The 26,784-nt window shown below is 45.5% G+C and overlaps 1 protein-coding gene across 1 annotated transcript in view; it reads right to left on the minus strand.

Moving 5' to 3' along the window:
• AMPD1 (adenosine monophosphate deaminase 1) overlaps window positions 1–26,784 on the minus strand; it is a 140,155-nt gene that overhangs the window by 101,804 nt on the left and 11,567 nt on the right. The window contains exons 2-3 of the mRNA XM_073587086.1: window positions 7,796–7,970; window positions 7,245–7,401 (exon numbers count right to left, since the gene is read on the minus strand). Of these exons, the coding sequence (XP_073443187.1) occupies window positions 7,245–7,401; window positions 7,796–7,970 (332 nt within the window). The remainder of the gene's footprint in view (window positions 1–7,244; window positions 7,402–7,795; window positions 7,971–26,784) is intronic.

Genomic DNA, 26,784 nt, shown 5'->3' on the forward strand with positions numbered 1-26,784 from the left:
CAGTCCGAGTATAGAGCATGATAATCGGATTGTGCATTTGTGGGAGGAACGGCCCCCGTCGAGTGTCCGGGCCGGAACCAAGGGAGCCGTGATCTAGGTTCCGGGGGAAACTATTGCCAGGGGACAGAGATCAGGGACGGACCGCTGCCGCCTCACCTCAGCCCGCAGCTGCGGCCTGTTCCCCGCCACCCGCAGCCACCCTCCTCTCATCAGTGGCCGCAACAAGTCCAGTGCCGTCAGCGGCCACCACTGTCCCGCTCCGGTCCGTGGCAGGGGCCGAGCCGCTGCTTGCCGCGGACTCCCCGTCGCAGCTGCTAGCTGTGCAGGTGGCCTGCCCCTCGCCACCCCACATCGCTGCTGCCTGCCCCAGTCTGGGGGCTGCGGCCCATCTGTCCAAGGACTCCGCCGGGGCCTGTGGTTCTCCAGCGCTTCAGCAACTGGGCCCAGCGACTGCTACGCCGAAAGACCACCATCCCGAACGGTGAGGGACGTCTGAATGGCTAAGTTGACTATATAATTAAGGACCCATAGTCGGCCATACAGTGGCCCTATAGCGACCGGCTATTGCCGGACATAGTCGTGTTCTACCCCGTTTGTGTTTGCTTGTATAGAGCCCCTGCGAGGGCAACCCTTGTTACCCTTTTTGTTGGTCAGGCTGAGACTGAGGATAGTTACCTCTAGGCCTATAAACGTTATTATAAAAAGAACAAAACCATATCGCGACTCGTCACTGCATCCTGCGTACCTGCAAGTACCACACATTGGTCTCCTGACCAAAACCCATCAGCCTTATTTATACGTATTCACAGTCCAAGTATGGAGCATGATAATCGGATTGTCCATTGGTCTCCTGACCAAAACCCATCAGCTTTATATATGCGTAATGTGAGGTAGCGCTGTCATTCAGATAGGGGATCCTCGCTAGGCAGCGAACAAAACACATCCGGCACCGTGTTTTCATAAACTCATAACAGTCCAGGCGGTTTATTCAGCAGCATAAACCCATAGAAGCAACATAAAGTTCATATACCGCATAGCGTCCATTATAGCTTCACTCTGGTTATCCTTACATCACACAGGTTAAGCAAATGTCCATTACACATGCTCTTCAACCTCAGCGTTATCTCACTCACGTCAGGGTCACTCATGGTTCCTTCACCATCTTGCGGCAGACGTCCATTCCCTCCAGGGAATTACCAGGCACGTGCAGCCATTAACACAGCGTTCACTTGCTGTCAGAAGGCAGCGCCATCTCACTCAGACGGGACCTTCCACACTGGACCAACCAGGTCCCAGCATTCACCCCCATGTGACCTACCCTGGCCACATTATATGGTCCATTGCCACGCCCAGCAGGTCACATGACTCTGACCTCATCACAGGTCCTTCAAGCCTTTACACACTCTTTACAATAGTGCTTTAAACACACCCCCTGGGTGGGTTTGTAGGTAACTAGTCCCTGACACATTGAACCAGCACGTCAGCAGTATCACTGCTGATTAACACACACATAAATCTCCATCTCAAGGCCACCCACCTTGAGATACATAATGGTCATTCAGTATCTTGCCATTCATCCACTCTCCTGGGACATCCATACAGCGCCCCCTAGTGGACACAGTGGTCACTACACCACATACCTCCCCCTCTGTTCAAACCTGTGGGGTTGAACACACAACATTACACCAGGATCTCGAGACCGGGCACTCATTACACCTTGCCCCACAGGTCGAGAGATCCGTCTCTGTCCATCATACGGCCTCATCTCTACATTAGGCCTCCCCCGCCCCCAGAGGTCAGAATACTGGCCCTGATCTTTGGCCCTCCAGTTACAGTCTGTCTGCGTCATCAGACACTGTCTAGTCACCACCCTCCTACAGTGCGCTTCGTCACCTGACCTTTCTCCCACTGACCGGCTCTCCCGGTTGGCGCGGTCATCAGTCTTAATCAGGCCTACTGTCTGGCCTGAGTCTGACTCATTCAGCGTCTCACAGGAACTACGGTCTCTCAACGTCGTCCTGCCAGTCGATCTACCACTGGCTGACATTCTTTGGCCATCTGCCAGGTCACTTCTTGGGTCCTTACATCTTGGGTTGAAGGCGGCCGCCACTTGGTGTTCTGAACCTCTTTATTGATTCGCCGACAGTCCAGCCTCAACTGCTCAATCTCTTGCAGGTACCCCACTCGATACTCCAAGAGCATCCGAAAGTTTCGCAGGCTTTCCACGGAGCCAACCACCAGATCGGGAATCCTACCCTCTTCACTGGATACCTGGTCTTCATCATCAGGAGGGTTCCTCACCCTCACCACACTGGAGCTATTTACAAGGTCTTGCATTATCTTCCCGAATCTTCCAATGATTCTCCCAATCAGACCTTTGGGAACTGGAACTATCTCTTTCCGCAAACCCAACCGATCCATAGCCTCTCTTGCTAACTCTAGGTGTCGAGCAGCTTTCTTATTACTCAGCCTAACCAACTGTTTGACCTGGAGACACTGCAGATTCATGTTTTTCAAGACAGCCACCCGCTTTTCTGTGTCTTCCCTGGCTGACATTATCACCCACTGCCGAGGCTCAGGCACCCAGTGCACCATACATGCTTTGACCGCCTCTTTGAAAGCCTCATGCACACCTTCCTCAGCACAGGCCTCTTGCATGTCTTTTGGTACATCAATCACAAACTTGAAGGTCGTGGCCTTGCTCTCTTCCTGGCCAGGAGGCTCTGGCTTTACCACGGACACTTCCCTCACTACAGTTAACCCGACCGGGTGACTGTCTTCTTCAGCTTTTTTCTCCCGCAGAAAACCTCTTACAGTTTCTTTGAGCTCCAAGACTTCTTTTTCGAGCTCCTCGACCCTGTTCTCGGCCAGTTGTCTCAGGACTCTTTCTCGTTTGACATGTTCTTCCATCTCTTCCCTAAGCGTCTTGTTCACGTTTTGCCACGTTGACAGGTGACCTCTGAGCTCAGAGACTTTCTTCTCTAGCCATTCTATTCTGTGCTCTCTTTCTCTCTCAGAGCCACAGTCACCCCCAGAGTCTGAGTCACCCCGGCCTGTCGAGTAATCCTTCTAGTTACCCACTATCCGTGTTTTTCCCCCAGTCGTCTCATCTCCCAGCCCACCATCCGTCATATCACGAGACGTCAGGTCCGTAAGTTGGGCAGATGTACTTCTTCCGGTCAGTTCTACCTCTGACCTGTCCCCGTCAGGAGCAGTCACCGTCTCAATATCTGTTAGCCCAACAGTAGAAACGTCTCCAAACTCCTGCCATATGTCATCAAACACGACAAAGTCCCGGCCCCTCTCTAAGGCATAGACTAAGTTCCGTGGTATCCCGCCCCCTTGGCACTCACCACCTATGGGCCCCTCAAACATCACTCTGTCTACCGTATAGTTCACTGTGACCCCATGTTTACAGCGAACCTGGACCATTCTCTCAGTCAGACAGAAAGTGAGAGGAGATCCTGTCAGAGTCACCTGACACTTTGAGTCCAGCTGACCCGAGATTCCTTCTCGGTGCAGCATTACGGTAAACACCTGTGGCCCGTCATTATCCGGAAAGAATATTCCACATTCAGTCACTACACCACAGTATACACAGTCCAAGTGTGGAGCATGATAATTCGATTGTCCATTGGTCTCCTGACCGAAACTGAATAGCCTTATATATACGTATTAACAGTCCAAGTATGGACCATGACAATCGTATTGTCAATGGGTCTCCTGACTGAAACGAAACAGCCTTATATATACTGCACTTATAACGCCCTGTTTGGGGCTTACGTCCGAACCTCCAGCAAAATGTAAGTGTCGACGGCGCCATAGACTATAATGGTGATGACAAAGTGAATGTGTGCTCTGTCATGCATAATTTTCAGCAGTATACGGCTTCTGAAGGCCAACATTCCGATGTCATAGAATGCGCTTGGGAGTCCGTCTCCAGTAGGCGTACACGCCCCAAAATGATGCCCATCAGAGCGCACTTTTACTCTGTCTGCACCATTATAGTCTATGGCCCCGTCGGCGCATGTACCCGAATGCCGTTTTGTGGGGAGTTCAGATGTTTTCCCTGACGGAACGAAGGGACAGGTGCCAGAATGGAGTATGAAAGCACCCTAAGGCGTATCAGTTTGAGTCAAGAGTCAAGCAACTAATCTAGTTATCGTGATTCGTATAACAGAGTTTTTAAAAATTATGATATTTCTCTTTTAAGTTCCATAACTGAATCTATATTTATTCCTCTACCATAACTAGAGTATAACTTTTCACCTTCCAAATAATGAATTTCTACTGTACTAGTTTAATCAAACATGAATTGCCCAGACTGATAACTAGTTTGCTTTTATACACAAATATTAACTAAAAAAAGCAGAAGATAAGCCACCATAGTATATCCAATTCTAACAGAAGTGTGTGATCTAATGTTTAAAGGGATTTCCCAGGAGCACAAATCATTACAACATGTATAAAGGGTTATTCCCATCTTAATCAATGGGTATTGTTGAGTAGAACTTTTAAATTCAATCAATTTTGCAATTTACTGCTAGCTAAAAATTTTAACCATTCTTGAGATCTTAATGGCATGCCCCGCAGGGTCGGGGAAACTCTGTACCGGGCTAGGGGAAATGTGTCACGGTGGTGATGGTGACTCAGTCCGTGGCCCTGGGTGTTCAATAAGGAAGATGGAAGTTCAATGAGGGGGGGAAAATGGTGGGATAATGAATTGGGAAAAGGGGAATCGCAACGCCACCCGTGGTATTCGGTTAGGGTAGCCGACGCTGCTATACAGATCCTCTGGAACCGTGGTGCGGCAGCAGCAGAGGTAGTGTAGCTCTCCATGGGCAGAGCTGTGTCCCAGGGCAGTTAAGATGGTGCTTGTGAGCCGGTGACAGTGATGGTGAATGCAGTGTATGGCAGGCGAGTTGTAAATGACACCAAGGACACAGTTGAGTGTAGTTTCAAGGTCTTTACTCACAGTTCCTGCATGCAGTAGCCCATTTGGTACTGTGTCCTCCGAGGCAGGGGTCCAGCAAACCCCCAGATAGATCAGGAACACCTTTTCACGACTCCTCTTTGTGTTCACCTTTCTAGGCCACGTCGACTAGCTCTCTGCGCTGATCTCCTTACTCTCCTGTCGTGCGCCTTCATAAGCAGAGTCCCCAATCCAGCAGCCTTGGACCTTACCGAGCAACGTGGGTCAGGTCCCGGGGTCCTTTATCTCTACGGCTACCTTTTAGAGGAATGCTTGTGGGTTTGGCTATCGCACTACAGTCACTACAGCCTCCGGCTTACTAGTTGAGCCTTGTTCGGTATACTCCGCTAGACTTAGGGGCCAGCTCCCTCACTCTGGCCTGGTCCTTCCCTTACGGGATGCGGGCCTCACAGGTGGCTCATGGCACTACCTGTGTCCCTAGGACCCTTTCCTTCTCTTAGGAGCTTTCTTCCTTCTTAAAAGTATCTCCCTCCCCTTCTGCCTACCTTCCCCACTAACTCCCCAACGCCCTTTCCTAGCCAGTCTGGGATAAGGCCATCCTCCCGAAGGGTACACCCAGCTGCCCTGACTCAACTAGTGTGTGTTGGATGCGAGTGTTAGGAGTCCTGGGTGGTGATCCCTCCTTACCTGAGGGTGGGATACCACACTCTGGATGAGGTGCAGTACCTCTGTGGCGACCGGACCCTCAGGGCGCCACATAAACACTTTTTCTTTTGCTTACAGACTGTTGCTTTGGAGGTCAACTACCGCTACTAGGCAGCAGCACAAGTACAGCACTTACAAGTTTTTCTATTGAACTTGTAAGCACTGTTTTAAACTAATCAGACTTGCTGGAGGGTGCTGTTACCTCCTATTCCCGACCAGCTTCAACACGGAGCTTACAAGCTAGAAGGCAGCGGTGGTCGGTCTCCTAAGCAAAAGGCTGTAAAGAAAAGACGAGTGCTAATATTTCAAAAATAGCAGATAGTTTTAATAAAAAGTAAATAGCAAAAACAGGTTTACATGACAATATTCATCTATGAAGATGGGAATTACCCTTAAAGCCGTTGAGAAATTAAGAAACTCCATAATTTACTTGCTGTTAACATTCTGCTCTGTTCCTGAGATGTCACATGTGACCAGGTCATCACCATCTCCTTACTCCTTGTGCAGTTCAAAGCACAGAGTTCAGAGATTTTCACTCTATGCTTTGAACAGTACATAGACTTTCAGTCTTTCACCAAATTCTATGGAGGGGACAGAACTCATTTTCAGGATCACCTCTAAAAACTGACAATTTTATCTTGGGCAGTCAGCAAACCTTGAGATTTCCGAGGAACAGCCCATGATATTTAGTAGACACAATAAATATCATGGACTGTTCCTTGGAAATATCAAATCTTTCAGACTGGCCATGACAGGGCACTTAGCTTAAGGTACTGTCACACTTAGCAATGTACCAGCGATCCCGACCAGCGATATGACGCGGTCAGGATCGTTGGTACATCGCTAAGTGGTCGCTAGTGAGCTGCCACACAGGCAGATCTCACCAGCGACATCGCTGGGGACGGGGGTCGCTACTTACCTGTCACACTAGGCGATCCTGACGTCCTCCCGCCCGGCTCCACGCTCGTCGCTCGTCTCTCCACAGGAAGCGCCGCAGGAAGCTGACGACGAGAAGCGGTCCAGGACGTTCTCGCGCGATCAGCGATAACCAGCGGGGGAGCCGGTCGGAGGTAAGTATCAGACACAGCGATGTCGCTAGCAATATCGCTATAACGTCACAAGTTATAGCGATATTGCTAGCGATATCGCTTAGTGTGACAGGCCCTTTACTCAGATATCATAGATAAGCACTGAATTACTCAATTATATCAGTTTAATTCACTGATAACTTGTGTACTTGCATAAGACAAGAAGGCAGGTAAGGGCGCAGTCACACAACCAAATAACATGGACGACGATCGAATTGCAATGCTTGGACTGGCCGGCAGTTCTCCTGACCTGAGTGTGACAGCTTTATGCATATATATTTGTATCCAGCTGTCACACTTGAGTAAGGAGAGCCGCCAGCCAGTCCGTACATTGCAATTCATTCGTCGTCTGTGTTACATGGCCCTCTAACTGCATTCTAAAAGTGTAAATTGCAGTTAGGGAGGAATCGAGAAGTAAGACGAGCCTTTATAGAAGAGAGTTCTCATGATGCTGTGACATAAATTACACTGTCCTCTATAATCTTTATATTCATATTCTTTACAATTGATTGTCTTACCCCAGATGCAAAGTCTCCTGTGATTTTTACTCTCTGAAAATCCGGCACAATTTTATACAGTGGAGTTGACTCTTCTTCTACTGTCACAGCAATAGGCTTTGGTCCAGAATCGGGAACATTAGCAACAATTGCTCTTAGCCTCTCTAAACGCTTCTTCCTATTAGTAAGGTGAAATTTGTATAGAATTTACAGTAAGTCATAGACAAAAGCATTCATGATAGTATTTTTTAATGGTATTTAGGGTAGAATAAGGATTTAATTTTTCTGCAAAGAGGAGATGAGGAAAGTGGAGATGAAACTGCAATCAATCAAAGGTGGATGGATTTACAAATAGAGATTTTGAGTCTAATAAAGCAGATCTCCAATTAATACAATTTTTGCATTGCTATTTTGATGTTTTCCAGAGGAATGTACAGAAGTATAGAGCTATTGTGGCCCACTCAGCCAGGAAACCTGCCTATATGGAACCATTTGTGCTATTGGGCGAATCAGATGGTTGGGTTGTTCAAACAGGGTAACTTCTTTGCTACTGGAAATTGCACTGAAATTACCGTTTATCTTGTGCCTCCTTGGTATCCAGCTTGGCCATGTGATCTGCCAACTCATGATGTGCAATGGGGCAATTATCTACCACATCAAAGGGAGAGATATCTTCCTTGGCATCCACATCCAGAACTTCTGTTGCAAATACTTTCTCAGCCAGACTCCGTATCTCATCTGCATTTTCTGAAAAAAACAATGCTATTTTCAGAGAGAATAAACACAATTATTTTATATGATGATGACAATTGTAGTAAATCTCCAGAACAAGTAAATGATCACCATGTACAGCTCAGTGAATAATGCACAATGCTGTAATAAACCAGTTTAGAACAATAAAACCAAACAGGACATGATATAGCTGATAAGTAGGCCTACATTTGGATAATAAGATGCCCACAAACATAAGAAAACAGTCATCTTCATAATACTATATGGATTGCTCTCATTGTGTATTTGGGGTTAGCGTGAAAATCTGGTGGATTTGTACATTATAGAATCATCTATCAACCATCAATCCATCCTTTTTCAGATTTACTTTTTATTTCAGAGTGTTTTTTAAAGAATGCCGAGCCATAAATACATGTGAGACGGTCATAATGATGAAAGCTGAGATCCAAGACAACCATTCATTTCCAGATATAAAGTGCTCAGTGGAGAACGCAAACCACCTTGGCACTGTTGAGATATTCTAAGAATCTTGTGATTGATTTCAATGGACATTTGCTTGGAAAGTTGTGTAAGATTTTCTAGAACATAAAGAAGAGTACTAAAGGGCTTTACCTACTTTACCGATTTCCTGGAAATCAGTGCTGGTCAGGGGTGGGATTCTAATTTTTAACAGGTTTCCTCTTTGCGTGAGCAAAACTTTCCCGTAGGTAATGTAGTACTGTAGATGTTCCCTACAATCTAATGTAACAGCACAAATAACACACAGTGATATTACTCTGGGTACTGATAATATAGTAGGTGTTAGGCCACATGCACACATTCAGTATTTCAAGCCAAAACTAGGAGTGGGTGAAAAATACAGAAGTGGTGATGTGTTTCTATTATACTTTTCCTCTGAATGTTCCACTCCTGGTTTTGGCTTACAAATACTGGGGTAAAAAACTCACCAAATACTCAGTGTGTGCACATGGCCTTATACGGGTATTTCACAGGATTATAGAATTTACACAGCTATAGAATACATCTTCACAAAGTCTACACCAAGCCTGCAGCCCGCCGAAGGATTACAATTCGGACTATGTTGATTACTTCCAGTTTGGTAAAAAATAAGACAGAAAATTTGATACCTTTTATACTGATGTTTGATAATGCCGAATTGAGTTAACCCCTTACCAATATATGACGTACTGGCACATCATATATTGGCTCCTGTAGTTTGATGCGGACTTGCAAACTAAGCTTGCATTTTTTTCTGCAGATGATGGCTGATTTATTCAGACATTACCTGACTCTAGCGGAGCACATTCAATCTCTGACAGCAGCATTTAATACAGGCCAGCAAGGGACCCATCATTCCATGCCCTTGTAAGGGTTAATCACAGTTTACTGTATTGTTGGAGATTTGTGATGTAATATATGATATGGCCAGTAGAGGGCAGCGGAGAAAGGCCGGAGTTGAAAAGTGAGGCGTTTTGGCGGTTGGTGAGCAGTTTTTGAGGAGTCGAAGGAGAGTCGGGATGGAAGTGAAGCTGCGGATCCTTGGAGAAAGTCTGGAGGTTAAGAGTAAAGGCCTCTTCTGTAAGAGACAGAGCGAAAACTGCTCCAAGTAGCGATTACTAAATTACTGGAACAACAATGTTGCTTTATTGATTTACACATAGAAAGGGTTAATTGCGTTGTATTTTGCTTCCATATAACTGCTAATTCTGTTTAAGTGTATCAGCATATACGCCTAGGCTAGGTTTACATTAGAGTTCGGCTGAGCTGCGGAGGGCTGCGCACTTCCTCAGTTAAGCTCCGCCTATTTCTGCACGTCTTCCATTTAGCTCCGCCTACTTCTGCATGTGTCCTGCGTACCTATCTTTAACATTGGGTACGCAGGACACAGTCCTCCGCAGCTCAGCCGAATGCTAATATGAAAGCGGCCTTAGTTGGTGTTATTGAGAGTAACTGCTGTCATTGTATTTGTAAAAGAAGGAAAAAGATGCGGCACTCACCCAGATTTGCAGTGCAGTGTTTCTTTATTCAACCATTAAAGGTCACACAATAAAGGACGGGCAGATAACATGAGGCATGCGGGGGGAAAAAACGGACGACAGCCGTTTCGCATACACAGACGCTTCAACCTGGACCTGTTGAAGCGTCTGTGTACGTGAAATGGCTGTCGTCCGTCTTTTTCCCCGCATGCCTCATGTTATCTGCCCGTCCTTTATTGTGTGACCTTTAATGGTTGAATAAAGAAACACTGCACTGCAAATCTGGGTGAGTGCCGCATCTTTTTCCTTCTTTTACAAATTTAGCATGTTTTTTCTGATGCTGAGCACCGTTATTCCCAGCAGTGTTTTACACACTATGTGCCTGTGATTGATCCTCGACTTGTTGCTGGTGGATTAGAGCCTTGGTGCCATTCATCTGGGCTTTCTTTGAATTGAGCTGTCATTGTATTTGTTACTTACACACTGCTTATCTACCATACTTTGTTTTATAAACTGGTTAGTAAATATTCATATTATATCATCTAATCATTTTGTGTGTCTGCTGATTGTTGCTGTACCCCACGTCCTGTAGCCATCCCTGATCGACATTTCATTTGGCTCTGCGAGCAGGGTACAGAATCGCAATGCAGAACGCGGCCGGGGATGGTAGTGCGGTACAGGCCACAGGGTCCGCAGGAGCACCTGTCCCAGTCACTCGGTCGTCGACTCTAAATGCTCCGAGCCTGAGCTTGTCAGTAGGGTCCATACTGAAACAACTTGCAAAATTTCACAGCAATAACTTGCGAATCGAAGAAGGGGCCGATCATATGTGAAGTACATACAGACTGTGCAACCTAGCTAAGGAGCTGAACTCTGATGTCATGCTGCACATGCTAGAGGGAGAAGCCCAGGAAAAGGTGACGCAGCATCCCACATCAACAGTCTGGACTGGACCAATAGCAATCATCTGAAGGAAGGACGGAAGCATGACATTCTGTGTCAAAAATCGCAAGGTGAATAGTGTCACCATATGAAACGCTTACCCCTTGCCTAGAGTTGGAGTCCCTGTCATTTCGACAGGTTAATTATTTCTCCATCTTAGATCTGGCAAGTGGCTACTGGCAAGTTCTGGTGGCTGAAAGAGACAAGCCCAAGACAGCTTTCATTTTACAAATGGGTCTGTATGAGTTCAAATGAATGCCTTTTGGACTCACCAATGCAACTGGGACATGGAGTACTGTTCAGGAAAGCTGAATTTTGAATCCATATTGATCTATCTGAATGATGTCATCGTTCATGCACCCACCTTCGAGCAACATCTATGAAGACTACAATAAGTGCTGACCCGTCTACAGGTCCACGGTCTGAAGTTGAAGCCCAAAAAGTGTTTTCAGGTGGAATCAGCCTTGCTGGGAGCAAAGTGGGGGCTGTAAGGAACTGGCTTCCACCACGGACTCTTCGAGAGCTGTGAGCCTTCCTGAGACTAACAGAATATTATCGATGTTTCATCTCGAACTTTGCGCTAAGATAGCCTAGCCTCTTCACAAGTTACTGAAGGGAACCACAAAAGGCCCAAAGAATCAGCCCATTGTCTGGGGACCCTCACAATACCAAACCCTGGATCAGTTGAAAGAAGCCTTGACCAATGCCCCAATTTTATCATCCACTCAATATGATTGTCTATTCATTCTGTATACAGACGGAAGTCTTCACAGATTAGGAGCAGCACTGGTTCAGGAGCAGGGAGGGGAGGTCAGAAAGGAGTAATAGCATATGGAAGCCAGTATTTGAAAAACTGCAAATGAAACCCAGATAACTACAGTTCCTTTAAACTGGAGCTGTTGGCACTTTTCTGGGCCATGGCCAAGAAGTTTGCCGAAAACCTCACTGGAGCACAGGTCCTGGTCCGGACTGACAATAACTCATTGGCTCATCTGCCATAATTACTCCATCAAGTACAGTTCCAGCAAAGAGAATGCTAATGCAGATGCTTTGTCTCAAATCACCCTTCCTGTTTCCTCTGGAGAGATGGATAAAGAAGAGACGGAGATACCGGACTTAGGTTGAATGAATCCCATGTTGTCCATAGCCAAGACTAATTGAGTAACAGCAGGCCAGATGGTGTTGCTCAACAGGACTGAATGCTCCCACACCCAAGATGACGACCCTGTAATCCAGATGATCTATGAGATTCGAAGGTCCAAACATCACTGTATCAGCCAAAGAGAAATGGTACCTGTGAACAATTTCATCGAATACTACTGTATATACTTCGAACACTGGGAGACAAGAAACTGCAGTAGCCAAATTATTTGCTTGAACTGCTCTGGGCCTACGATAGCCAAGTGCACAGCACTACTGATTACACTCCCTACATGCTACTATTCAGACAGTACAGAAGAGAAGTTTCTGAACTTAACTTGAGTACTCAAGCTGAACACGGCACTCCAGACTCATGGGTGCAGGAGCACTGAATTAGACTAAAAACTATTCACCAATTGGTAGAAGACAAGCAACAAAAGCAGCTACACCGAGTCCATGGTTCACTTGAAACTGAACCGTTCACACCTGGGGACAGTGCTGTTCTGTGTAAAGACTACCATAGGAAAGTTGGATGTTCACTGGGAGTCAGCATCCTACAAGGTGTTAAATCAGGTAATTCCGAATGGACCAGTATACAATGTGAAGTGAGAAGATGGATCCGGTCCTGTACACTGTCTACATTGGAACATGCCTCACCCGTGATGTTCCGTCGATCTCGGCTTGAGTCCAGCAGGAACAACAGACTGCTAGTGGAAGACTATGATGATGACGAATGTTGGACTGTACCTGTCATGACAAGCTTAATAGACAGTACATCTCTGGCACCCAAACCAAAGCTCAAACTACAGAAGGATAGAGAAACTGAGGACCTTATAAAGTCTTTAGGCCCTGCTGGCTTGCGTAGGTCGGAGTGTTCAACATCGGGTGTCCCTCCACAAAAGGTATGTCCAAAATGACTTTGACTGAGGCCAGATCTCAGTTAGTGCTGTTTTTTTCTGAGATGTCAAAATGTTAATGGGGTGGAATGCAAGGATTAATCACAGTTTACTGTTTGGAGATGTGTGATGTAATATATGATCTGGGCAGTAGAGGGCAGTGGCAAGAGGCTGGAGTTGGAGTGTGGGGGGGTTTGGCGATTGGGTGGAGCAGCTCTCACACATATGGCAGCTCTCACAGGAGCTTCAGTATGGAGACTTCCTTCCTCCACACAATACAGACAGAGGAAAAAAAACTGGCTGGACATTTAACTTCCTCCAGCCACACCCTGGAGGTGGAGATATGGTGGGTAGGCGTCCCACCCATCTCTGACCTACCCACCATAAAAGCCATGCCTATATAGCAACAGGCACTGGTGTCAGGACGTAATCTTTCTTTGCACGTGCCTCAGAGTTCAGTAGCGAACACTGCGTGCGAGTGCTCACAGAGCAAGAAGAAATTAATGGGTTTGCGGCCATCAAAATGCAGCTGACGGCCCAAGCATTGTGGTGCCCGGGAATCTGCCTGGGGTCAGAGGAAAAGATCATCAAGGGCCCACCCCTGATGTAGCACATGATTGCCATTTCAAGTCCCCTAAGGGGACTCACAAATACAGTAAAAAGTGAGAAAATGTTTTGTTTTTTTTTTAAGAAAGGAAAAAAATACAAACGTTCAAGACACCTCCCTATTGCCCCATTAAAAATAAAACAATTAAAAATAAAATAAAAAATATACAGATTTGATATCACCACTTTCTGAAGCGTCCAATCTATCAAATATAAAATAAATCCAATTGATAGATGTCGCAACGACAAAAAAAAATAGAAACACAAGAATCTTTTTTTTTTTTGCCGCGTCAATATTGCAATAAAAAGCAGTAAGAGGCAATCAAAACATTGTATCTACCCCAACATGTCATCAGTAAAAACATCAGCTCAGGGTGCAAAAAAATAAAAACACAGCACCATATGCCGAAAATTGAAAATGGTATGGGTCTCAGAAAATAGGGACAAGAGCAATTTTTTTTTTTGCAAATTTCTGAATTCTATTTCACCACTTAAAAAAATATAGATGTTTGGTATCTGTGTAATCGTACTGACCTGGAGAATCATATTGTCAGGACAGTTTTACCGTATAATGAACATGGTTAGTAAGAAAAAAAAAACAATTGGGGAATTGCTTTTTTGCAATTTTAACACGCTTGGAATTTTTTCCTGTTTCCAGTGCAATACATGATGAAATGAATCGTGTCATTCAAAAGTACAAGCTGTCATACAGCTATGGAGATGAAAAAATAAAAAAGTTATGGCTCATGGAAGAAGGTGAGGAAAAAACGAAAATGAAAAATGGAAAAGTAGGACGGTCATATAGGGCTTAAAAATGCTCAGTCTCAGTTCATGTATTAAAGGTATTTTCTGTGGAATTGAACAGTTACCCTTGCTCAGTGGAGGAATAGCATTAATAAGAATATGGGTTAAAAAGGTTTTCCAGATTAAAAAGTTTTTCATTTTAGTAATTATTCAGGTTAACTAGATCCAGGGTCAGACTGGGGAGCCTAGGGCCCACCAGAGGAATTGACTCTAGGGGCCCACCCTATGGCTACCATAAACGGTTTTATTACGTGTTCATTTTTTGGCCTCTCCCACTAAAACGTGTGCCTTTTAGCAAGCTGTACAGTGTGCAAAAGAGAACGCTCTTAGCCTCCTATATATCTTACAGACCGCACACTCAGCCTCCTATATATCGTACAGACCGCACACTCAGCCTCCTATATATCGTACAGACCGCACTCTCAGCCTCCTATATATCGTACAGACCACACTCTCAGCCTCCTATATATTGTACAGACCACACTCTCAGCCTCCTATATATTGTACAGACAACACTCTCAGCCTCCTATATATTGTACAGGCCACACTCTCAGCCTCCTATATATCGTACAGACCGCACACTCAGCCTCCTATATATCGTACAGACCGCACTCTCAGCCTCCTATATATCGTACAGACCACACTCTCAGCCTCCTATATATCGTACAGACCGCACTCTCAGCCTCCTATATATTGTACAGACCACACTCTCAGCCTCCTATATATCGTACAGACTGTACTATTGGCATCCTATAGCACATACAGACCGCACTCTCAGTCTCCTATAACAGATACTTTCTATAGGAGGCTGAGAGTGTGGTATGTACAGTATATAGGATGTCGATATTGCAGTATGTACGGCATATTGGCCTCGTATATGACATACAGGCTGTCGGCCTCCTACTAGACCTCCTATAAGACATACAGACTGTCGGCCTCCTATTAGTCCTCCTATAAGACATACAGACTGTCGACCTCCTATTAGGCCCCCTATAAGACATGCAGAGTGTCGGCCTCCTATTAGGCCCCCTATAAGACATACAGACTGTCGCCCTCTTAGATACTGTACAGACCGCACTCTCTGCCTATGTACGACATACAGGAGGATGATAGTGCGGTCTGTATGGTCGGTATACAGGCTTCATATGACATATTAGGCCATACAAGAGTGTGATGTGCGTGTATCTTATATAGTAGGCACTGGCAGAGATTGTGATTCGTGATGCTGCATCATGTCATGTCATGTATGAGCAGGGCCGGTTTTAGGCAAAGTGGGGCCCTAGGTCAATTTTAAAATGGGGCCCCAAATGCTAACATATTGCGCATCACACAGAAGTATTTTGGTTGTAGTTACATGCGCTGAGTTCAGGATGCCAAATGAGTGTTATAGGCAATATTGAAGTCGTTCAACACTTGTTTCCCGGCCTCTTTCCACTGTCTGAGAACGAATGATGGGGTCAGAACAATCACTAATGGATCAATCTGTCCCCATACAATATCATGTTATCAGCAGCACATCTACAGTTTACACCCCATAGTCCTCCATATAATATAATGTGCCCCATAGTCCTCGATATAGTATAATACGCTCCCTATAGTCCTCCATATTGTATAATACACACCCTATAGTCCTCCATATTGTATAATACACTCCCTATAGTCCTCCATATTGTATAATACACTCCTCAGTCATTCATATAATAAAATACACTCAGTCCTCCATATAATATAATACACTCCTCCATATATTAAAATACACTGCTCAGTCCTCCATATAGTATAATACACTCCTCATAGTGCTCTATATAGTATAATACACTGCCAGTCATCCATGTAGTACAATTCACTTCCCATAGTATAATGCACCCCATAGTTCTTCATATAGTATAATGTATTCCCCGTAGTCCTCAATACAGTATAATGCAGCCCACATATAGTATAATGCAGCCACCCCATAGAGCATAATGCAGCCACCCCACAGAGTATAATGCAGCCCCGCCATACAATATAATTTAACCCTCATAGAATATAATGCAGCCCCCCTCTTATTGTATGATGCAGCCACCCCTTAGAGCACAATGTAGCCACCCTACAGAATACAATGTAACCCCCCCATAGAATATAATGCAGCCCCCCTCATATAGTATAATGCAGCCCTTCCATAGAATATATGGCAGCCCCTTATCTAGTATAATGTAGCCCCTCCATAGAATACAATGTAGCCCTGCTCATATAGTATAATGCAGCCCCAATAAAATATAATGTAGCCCCCTCATAAAGTATAATAAAGCCCCATACAATATAATCTAGCCCTCCATAAAATATAATGCAGCCCCCCTGGGAATACAATGTATCCTCCTCATATAGTACAATGTAGGCCCTTCATAGAGTATGATGCGATCACCCCCCATAGAATATAATAAAGATAATACAGCCCCCCACAGAATATAGTGTAGCCCCGAATAGAAAATAATACAGCCCACCTCCCCATAGAATATAATGTAGCCCCCCATATTATATAACATGTATAATAATAATAATAATAATAATTTTTATTTATATAGCGCCAACATATTCCGCAGCACTTTACAATTAAGCGGGGACATGTACAGACAATAAATTCAATACAAGTTAAGACAATTCAAACAATGACATTAGGAGTGAGGTCCCTGCTCGCAAGCTTACAATCTACAAGGAAATGGGGGGACACAGTAGGTGAGAAATGCTTGTTAATTCAGGTCTGGCAATTATAATAGGGATTTTCATATAAAGCTGCATGATCCGGTCATCAGCCCGTGTGTTTAAGTGCAATAGACAAGTATCAAGTGCAGTTATCATGTGCATGAAGGGTGTGGAGACAGATGAATAGTAGGGTGCAGATTCAGAATAATATTTGGAAGGAGGGAACAGGGCAAAGTTAGCTTGCTGAGTAGTTGATGTGATAGGCTTCTTTGAAGAGATGGGTTTTCAAAGCGCGCTTGAATAGGTCAGGGCTAGGTATCAGTCTGATCGTCTGGGGAAGTGCATTCCAGAGAGCTGGAGCAGCACGAGAGAAGTCTTGGAGACGGAGGTGCGAGGTTCGGATTAGGGGGGATGTTAGTCTTAGGTCATTTGTAGAACGGAGGGCACGTGTAGGGCGATAGACAGAGATGAGAGAGGAGATATAAGGCGGTGCAGAACAGTGGAGAGCTTTGTGGGTGAGAGAGATGAGTTTATACTGGACCCTGTAGCGAATAGGTAGCCAGTGTAATGACTGGCACAAGATGGAGGCATCGGTGAAGCGGCTGGACAGAAATATGACCCTGGCTGCCGCATTCAAGATGGATTGGAGAGGAGAAAGTTTGGTAAGAGGGAGACCGATCAGAAGAGAGTTGCAGTAGTCCAGACGAGAATGAATAAGAGCGACAGTAAGAGTCTTAGCAGTTTCAAAGGTGAGAAAAGGTCGGATTCTGGAGATGTTTTTAAGATGCAGGTGACAAGAGCGACTGAGTGATCGGATGTACGGAGTAAAGGAAAGTTCAGTGTCGAATAATGTACCCCCCATGGTATATAACACAGCCACAAAGTTTATAACACAGCCCACATAGTATAAAACACAGCCCACATAGTATATAACACAGCCCACCTAGTATATAACACAGCCCACCTAGTATATAACACTACCCTATTGGTATACAGCACAGCCCCCCATTGGTATACAGCACAGCCCCACATGGTATACAGAACAGCCCCCTATTGGTATACAGCACAGCCCCCTATTGGTATATAGCACAGCCCCACATGGTATATAGCACAGTGCCATGGTATACAGCACAGCACCATGGTATACAGCACAGCCCCACATGGTATAAAGCACATGCCCATGGTATACAGCACAGCCCCACATGGTATATAGCACATCACCATGGTATGTAGCACAGAATCATATGGTATACAGCACAGCACCACATGGAATACAGCACAGCACCACATGGTATACAGCACCATGGTATACAGCACAGCCCCACACGATATACAGCACAGGCCCATGGTATACAGCACAGGCCCTCATGGTATATAGCACAGCACCATGGTATACAGCACAGCCCCACATGGTATACAGCACAGCCCCACATGGTATGCAGCACAGCCCCCTATTGGTTTACAGCACAGCCCCCCATTGGTATACAGCTCAGCCCCCCATTGGTATACAGCACAGCCTGTTTTGAATGGGTCACCGAGGAGGATGGCAGGAACAGGCTAAGCCACCGGAAGACCAGAGAGGTTGGTAATTAAGCGGATTGCAGACCCCTGATCCTATCCGCACAACTAGCAGTAGCCGTGGAGCATTCCTACGATGCCCTAGACGCTTTGTCACAGCCGGAGGACTAACTAAGCCTAAAGACAGAAAGATGAAATCTAAACTGCCCCAGAGCAGATCCCCAAAGGAATAGACAGCTCCCAAACATATATTGTCGGTGAGACAAGATGAGACACAAACACAAGCAGAGAAAAAGCTGCAACATATGAAGCAGGGTCCAGCGCTGCCCCCAGCAGGGAGCACGCTGAACGCTAGCAGCAAAGCAAAAAAAGACACAACCAGATTAGATGCAAAGAATTAGCAAAAGAATCACTTAGCTGAACATGGAGATCAGGCAGGGGACAAAAGAGCTCCAAATGCACACAGAGGAAAAAATCACCAGCAACCTTCAAGAGCAGCCAGCTCCACTATATGCTCCCTGCCAGCAATCCCAGTTTCCCAATTATCATCATCAGGTGGAGAACCTCCATCCACCTGGCCAACTCCACTACTCTCAGTAACCACCAGATGGAGCAGAGGGAGCTTCAGCTCAGAAATCCGAGCAAGGGAGTTCATAACAACACCCCCCTTTGGTATACAGCACAGCCCCCCTTTGGTATACAGCATAGCCCCCCATTGGTATACAGCACAGCACAATGATATACAGCACAGCCCCACATGCAGTGGAGTAACTACAAAGTTATGGGCCCCGATGCGAACTTTCAAATGGGGCCCCCCAGGCCAAAATACACACACATCTCCGCTCCGCACACCTCGTACATGCGTGGCTCCACTCACCTCGTACACGCACATCTCTGCTCACCTCGTACACACGCAGCTCCGCTCCATACACCTCGTACACACACGGCTCCGCTCCGTACACATGCGGTTCCTCTCTGTCCACCTCAAACACATGCAGCTCTGCTCCATACATACGTGGCTCCTCTCTGTCCATCTCATACACATGCGGCTCCGTTCCATACACTTCGTACATGCGTGGCTCTTCTCCGTAGACCTCATACACACGTGGCTCCGCTCCATACACCTTGTACACACATGGCACCGCTCCGTACACCTTGTACACACGCTGCTCTGCTCCATACTCCTCATACACACGCGGCTCCGCTCCGTACACCTCGTACACACGCAGCTACGCTCCATACACCTCGTACACACGCGGCTATGCTCTTTTCTCCTTGTACACACACGGCTCCGCTCCATACACATGCGGCTCCTCTCTGTCCACCTCATACACATGCGGCTCCTCTTCGTACACCTCGTACACACACGGCTCCTCTCTGTACTCCTCGTACACACATGGCTTCGCTCTGTACACTTCATACACATGCGGCTCCGCTCCGCACACCTAATACACACATGGCTCCTCTCCGTACACCTCATACGCACGTGGCTTCGCTCCGTACACTTCGTATACACACGGCTCCACTCCGTACACCTCGTACACATGCGGCTCCACTCCGTACACCTCGTACACATGCGGCTCCGCTCCGTACACCTCGTACACATGCGGCTCCGCTCCGTACACCTCTTACACAAGCAGCTCCACTCCGCTCACCTCGTACACACACGGCTCCGCTCCGTATACCTCGTACACACACGGCTCTGCTGCATCCACACTGTAAACCCCTCCTGATCCCACACAGAAACTTACCCTCATCCAGCCACCAAATGATATACAGCACTGCCCCATGGTATACAGCACAGTCCCATGGTATACAGGGCAGGCCGCAGGACAGAGGGAGCCCAGAGAGAAGAGAGTGAGACTGTGTCACACTCACTCACACCACACAGCCGGCAGGACAGCGGGAGCTGGCAGAGTAGAGCTGAGACTGAGAGAGCCTGAGGCCGAGGAGGACACAGACCCACTCTCATTGTACTACTCTACTCACCGGCAGTACACACAGAGAGAGCAGAGTAGGAGCGGGAGCAGCCGGGAGAGCAGAGCTCGGCGTCCTCAGTGTCTGTGTCTCACACGCTGACGCTGCTACGCTATTAGCCAGCCAACAGCCAGCAACAGAGCCGGAAAGCAGAGCATGGTGCGTGTCACCGCCCATCAAGAACAGCGACGTCACGCCAGGTCCTTATCTGGGGGAGTCAGTGGAGCCAGAGCCAGCCAGGGTCGCCCGACGCCGCGTCAGAGGGGTGGTACGCTATGGTATGTGCGCACGCACGTCCCTGCAAATCCTCGGATGCGCTTTTAAAGGGCCCACACATTTAAAGGGGCAGCATTTTTAAAGGGTCCCAGTGACCCTCGGGGCCCTCCGGGCATTTCCTCGCTACCCCGCCAGGCCAGACCAAGCCTGACTAGATCGACAAGAGACAAGACTACAAAGTCCAGTGACTGCCGGTAGTGCTAATATGCTGCAGCTGTAATTTCACAGAAGCAGCTGAGTCAACAAAGACATTACAGTAGTATGGAGAAAATCAGACCAGATCATCTAAAACAACTGCTTTCTCACCCTACAACTCGTCCACTTTGGACACATCATAGAAAGAGAGCAATCATTGGAGAAGGACATCATGGTTGGAAGAATAGAAGGAACAAGATAGAGAGGAAGATCAGCAACCTGATGGCTCGATACAATCAAGATAATGGTGGAGAAGACTCTGGTAGACCAATCTAGGCTTGCATGAGATCGATCTTCATACAGAGAGTTCATCCATCATGTAGCCATGGCTCAAGCTGAAGGCTGATAATAATAATAATAATAATAATAATAATAATAATAATAATAATAATAATAATAATAAAAATAATAAAACATGACAACATAGCTATGCAAAAAAGACTTCTGCATTATTGGTCCTCGTAGTGACAATCTTAAGTTTTATTGGGTGTCATACTAGCATTAAATTATGTACTATCCGATGTTCCACTTTGGAATTGTTGTTGGTATGTAACACCATAATTGTATGTCAAAATGCAAGATTAATAATAAATCAACTATCTGTAGTGCTGTAAGTTCATTTTATAAAAAGAAAGGCTTATATCTATAAAGAATGGAAAAGTTGAACCATGAAAATTGTTATAGCTATAAACTTGGTATCCTGTTTTTCCTTCGTGACACATGGCCGATATAATCCATATCTCTGAATGCTGTTAAAGAAGCTGGTCCAAAATCTAATGTCAGGTTCACTAGAAATTCTGGAATGTTCTGACTTTAGATTTCCAGCAGTCTTACTTTCTGTTTGACAGATATCTACGTTGGATATTAAAAAAGCATACAAATGCCAGGTTTTTGTCATGTAAAAAAAAAAGATGCCAAAAAGAATAATTTCAGAACTTGTTGCACCTAATGTCAGAGGCGTATCCAGGGGGGAGCAGCAGGGGCATGTGTCCCAGGCACATCCAGCAGGGGGTCGCAGTTGGGCCGCCTAATGTTGGGACGCCAGTACAAATCGGGCCGCCTAATGTCGGGACGTCAGTACATCAGGTCATGTGATCACGCTGCTGACGTCACTTGCCGGCGACCAGGGCACTGGTGGTAAGTGTGCTCCACTCTGGAGCTGAAGAACCACGGAAGATTAGGGGGGATACATAAAGTGTAGGGGGATTTTGAGGGGGATGAGGGGTTATTTAATGTGGGGGGGATTTAGAGTCGGGATGGGGGGGTTTAATATGGGGGGGATTTAGAGTGGGGATGGGAGTACATAATGTTTGGGGAGATTTGAAGTGGGGATGGGGGGGTTATTTAATGTGTGGGGGGATTTAGAGTGGGGATGGGGGTTCTTAATGTGTACAGGGAATTGGCATGGGGATGGGGGTTATCTAATGTGCGGGGGGGATTTAGAGTGGGGATGGGGGTTCTTAATGTGTGCAAGGAATTGGCATGGGGATGGGGGTTATTTAATGTGTGTGGGGGATTTGGAGTGGGGATGGGGGTACATAATGTGTGGGGAGATTTGGAGTGGGGATGGGAGGTTATTTAATGTGTGGGGCATTTGGAGTGGGGATGGGAGGTACTTATGTGTGGGGAGATTTGGAGTGGGGATACTTCATGTGTGGGGGGATTTGGAGTGGGGGGTTATTTAATGTGTGGGGGATTTAATGTGTGTGGGGGATTTGGAGTGGGGATGGGGGGATTTAATGTGGGGGGGATTTGGAGTGGGGATGGGAGGATTTAATGTGTGTGGGGAGATTTGAGGACACAAAATGAAGCGTATGTATGAGGAAACAGTATGGGGGATGGGTGCAGACACAGTATGGTGAGTGGGGTGATGAGTGTAGACAGTATGGGGAGCGAACGGGTATATGTATGTGGACACAGTATGAGTAGCGATGGGAAAAATGTATGTGGACACAGTATGGGGAGTGAGGGTGATGGGATGTGTGCAAACACAGTATGGGGAGTCGGGGGTATGTGTGAGCAGACAGTACAGAGAGTAAGGGGGTAAATAATGAGGAGACAGTATGGTGAACAGGGGGATGTTAGAGGATACAGTATGAGGAGGGCGGGGAATAGTGTGAGGCGACAGTATATTGCAGATATTTTTATTTAGGAGCATTAAAATGACACTTCTATCTTTAAGGGCATCATGTGGAGATTTACTGCAGAAGACCGGAGAAGATGGAAGTCTGCAGCGATGAGATGTGGATGAGAAAACTCATCATGGGGTCTGGACAAGAAGAAGAAAACAAGGAAAACGACTCCATAGACGACGAGATCTATTAGGTACCTGGATGTAAATATTATTTGTGATACTGACTAATTCTCATGTTTTTATTTGTTAGGAGCATTAAAGGGGTTGTCCAGGTTTGTGCTCAGTCTGCAGTCATTCCTTGTGACTGCAGACTTCTGAATTCTCACAGTGCTCACTGAACGCTGTCAGGATTCTCTCGTGCCGGTAATTTACATACATGCGGTCACATGCTAACTAGACACGTGTTGCCTCACTCAATGAAAATGAACAGAGCGAGGCCGGGCACATCTAGTCGGAATGTGGCCAGAAGTATATAAATCACATACTTGTGCTGACATGACCGTGTACTCTTGCCTCCGGTATGGGAGAATCCTAAAAGTGTGCAGTGCATTCGTTGTGAGAATTCAGAAGCTGCAATGTCAGGATTCAGCTCTGCAGGTTCCAGTAGCCATCACATTTACACGTCACTCATATGCGATTTTCATATTTATGGTCCTGTGACAACGAGCTTCTCTTCCTGCTTCTCTCAGTTTTTCACTGAACATTGAGAGCATTAAGAAGAGCAGCTCGTCGGTACATGACAAAGTGTGCAAATCGCATGTGTGCTTGGGGGGGCGCCGAGCCGAATTCTTGCTCCGGGTGCCAGAAAGCCTAGATTACACCTCTGCCTAATGTCCCTCATAATCTGCATAAATCCATTGACAAAAAAATGAAATCATTTTGAGAGAGAAAATAAAAATAACAAAATTAATATAATGTGGTTGTATTAGTGCGCACACCCTCTCAAAACTGGTGATCTGGTTCTGTTCTGTTCTGTTAGCCAATCACGTTTAAAGTTATGTTAAATTATAGTCAGTACACGACTGCCATCATTTAACGTCATTATGATTAACTACATATAAAGTTTAGCTATTTTAGTTGGATTTTCCTTTCTTAGTTTTTATGATGTGAATGTCTATGCAAAAGAAAAGAGACATTTAGATACTAATAACAAAGTAATCTCTCTAGAAGATACAGACACGGACAAATTTGTTGGTACCCTTCCTTTAAAGTAAGAAAAAACAACAATGGTCACTGAAAGAACTTGAAACCGAAAATAATCAATTTTCAATTTAAATTTATTCAAAATTTAATGAAAGTCACACATTGCTTATAAATTTTGGTTCAACAGAAAAAAAATAAAAATAATGAGAATTTCCTGAACAAAATTTTGTTGCAGAACATTTTGAGGCAATCACTGCAAACAATCGATTTATTTCTGAAACTTTTAGTGAGACTTCTGCTCCTGTCTAGCTTTCTGACACTTTTTGGTCCAGCCCTTATTGGTCCAGAATAGCTTGGTAGTCTTGAGATTTAATTGTTGCACAGATGCAAAACACTCCGTGCCAGTTGCAACAAAGCAGCTCCAATACACAACAGAGTAAAAGGTTTTCTTTCTTCATTTTTGCGTCTGTGAACAGAGAGCTGATGTGCCTTGCCAAAAAGCTCTAATTTTGTCTCATCTGTCCAAAGGACATTCTCCCAGAAGCTTTGTGGCTTGTCAGTATGCATTTTGGCAAATTCCAGTCTTGCTTTTTTATGATTTGCATTGAACAGTCGGTCGTTTTCTATGAAGTCCACTTTGGCCAAGGCAACGACAGATGGTGCAATCTGACACTGATGAACGTTGACCTTGGAGTTCATAACTAATATCTTTGGAAGTTGTTCTGGGCTTTTGGTTACCATTCGTTTTATTCATCTCTTCAAACTGTGCTCAATTTTCCTCTTGCGGCCGCATCCAGGGAGGTTGATACCAGTCCTGTAGACCTTAAACTTTTGATTCATACGTGTAACTGTAGTAATAGGAACATCAAGCTATTTGGAGATGGTCTTATAGTCTTTTTAGCATGTTTTCTTTCTAAACTCCTGAAGCAACTATCTTCTCAACTTTTCTTGGTCAATGTTCAGTGAGGTACACACCATGGTAACAGGACAGTGACTACTTTTTAACCTGTAAATAGGCAGACTGATTGATGACATGCTTGCAGACACCTGTAATGCTAATTACAGGACACAGACACACCTTAGTTTCAGGAGTCCCTATGGTCAAATTGTTTTCAATCTTTTCTAGGGATACCATCATCTTTGTCCAGGACACTTTTATTAGTTTTATTAGTTTGTTTGTTTTTCTGTTGAACCACAATTCAAAAGCAATGTTTGATTTTCATTAGGTGATATTTAGTAAATTTACATTGAAAATTACTTTAATCAGCTTCAAGTTATTTCAGTAAGCATTGTGAGTTTTCTTTAACAGAAGGGTACCAACAGTTTTGTCTACATGTGTATGCATACTTAAAGAGGCCCTGTCGCTAGGTCAAAAATGGGCACTTAGGCCCCTTATTTTATTCCTGCTGTTCCCCTAAGTATTCCAATGCTTTTCTTTTTGTAAATGTGCTACACGGGTCTAGAGATATGGACCTTTTATTTAGTCCTTAATTTTATGGTCCCAACAATGGGGCATGTCTTTAGGCTTTTCTACATTATTCTCCCTTGGTAAACATCATAAAATTAGCACTGAAAAATGGAACAAAAAATCCAGAATACTCAGGAGGGTGTTATGAATGGGCACCGAGGAGGACAGCAGGACCAGGCTAAGCCACAGAAAACCAGAGAGGTTGGCAACTAAGTGGATGCAGACCCCTGATCCTGTCCACACAACTAGCAGTAGCTGTGGAGCGTACCTACGATGCTCCTAGATGCCTCGGCACAGCCGGAGAGCTAACTAAGCCTAAAGCAAGAAAGGGGAAATCTAAACTGCCCCGGAGCAGACCCCAAAGGAATAGATAGCCCCCAAACATATATTGTCGGTGAGACAAGATGAAAATACAAACGCAGGCAGAAAAATAGACTGAGCAAACGATGGGGCCCACACTGACTAGACAGGACAGGAAAGGAAAGACACTGTCTGCAATCATGCAAAAAAAACCCTGCAAAAGTCCAACACGTCTGATGCAAAAACACTAAAGTCACATGACTTCGCCCCCCACTATATCAGCACTCTGGTATATTCTGAAAGCAAAGCAAAAAGAGACCAATGTAAAAGGGGACAAAACAAACTGGCACATGCAGTAACATATGGGCGGTGATTCAGCACAGCCCCATCTGGAGCTAGCTGACCCGCACAAAGCAGAGATAAATAAACCAGATCAAATGCAAACAGAATAGCAAATGAACCACTTAGCTGAACATGCAGGGAAAGAGCAGTAGACATCAGACCTCAGGAGGCACAGGAAAAAAATCACCAGCAGGGATAGAGGAAGTCAGCTGTCTTAAATCCCAATCAGAAACCCCAGATCTCCAATCATCTTCCTCATTATCAGGTGGCAAGCCTCTGTCAATCAGATCAACTCCACTACCTCCAGTAACCACCAGAGGGAGCCCAGAAAGAGAACTCTCAATCTGACCAGCTCTACTATCTTCAGTAATCACCAGAGGGAAGCCAGAGAGAGAATTCACAACAGGAGGGCAGCAGTAATGAAATAAGA

This window comes from Dendrobates tinctorius, unplaced genomic scaffold (assembly GCF_039654945.1).
Source record: "Dendrobates tinctorius isolate UK_male_01 unplaced genomic scaffold, ASM3965494v1 ptg000098l, whole genome shotgun sequence".
Lineage (NCBI taxonomy): Eukaryota > Metazoa > Chordata > Amphibia > Anura > Dendrobatidae > Dendrobates > Dendrobates tinctorius.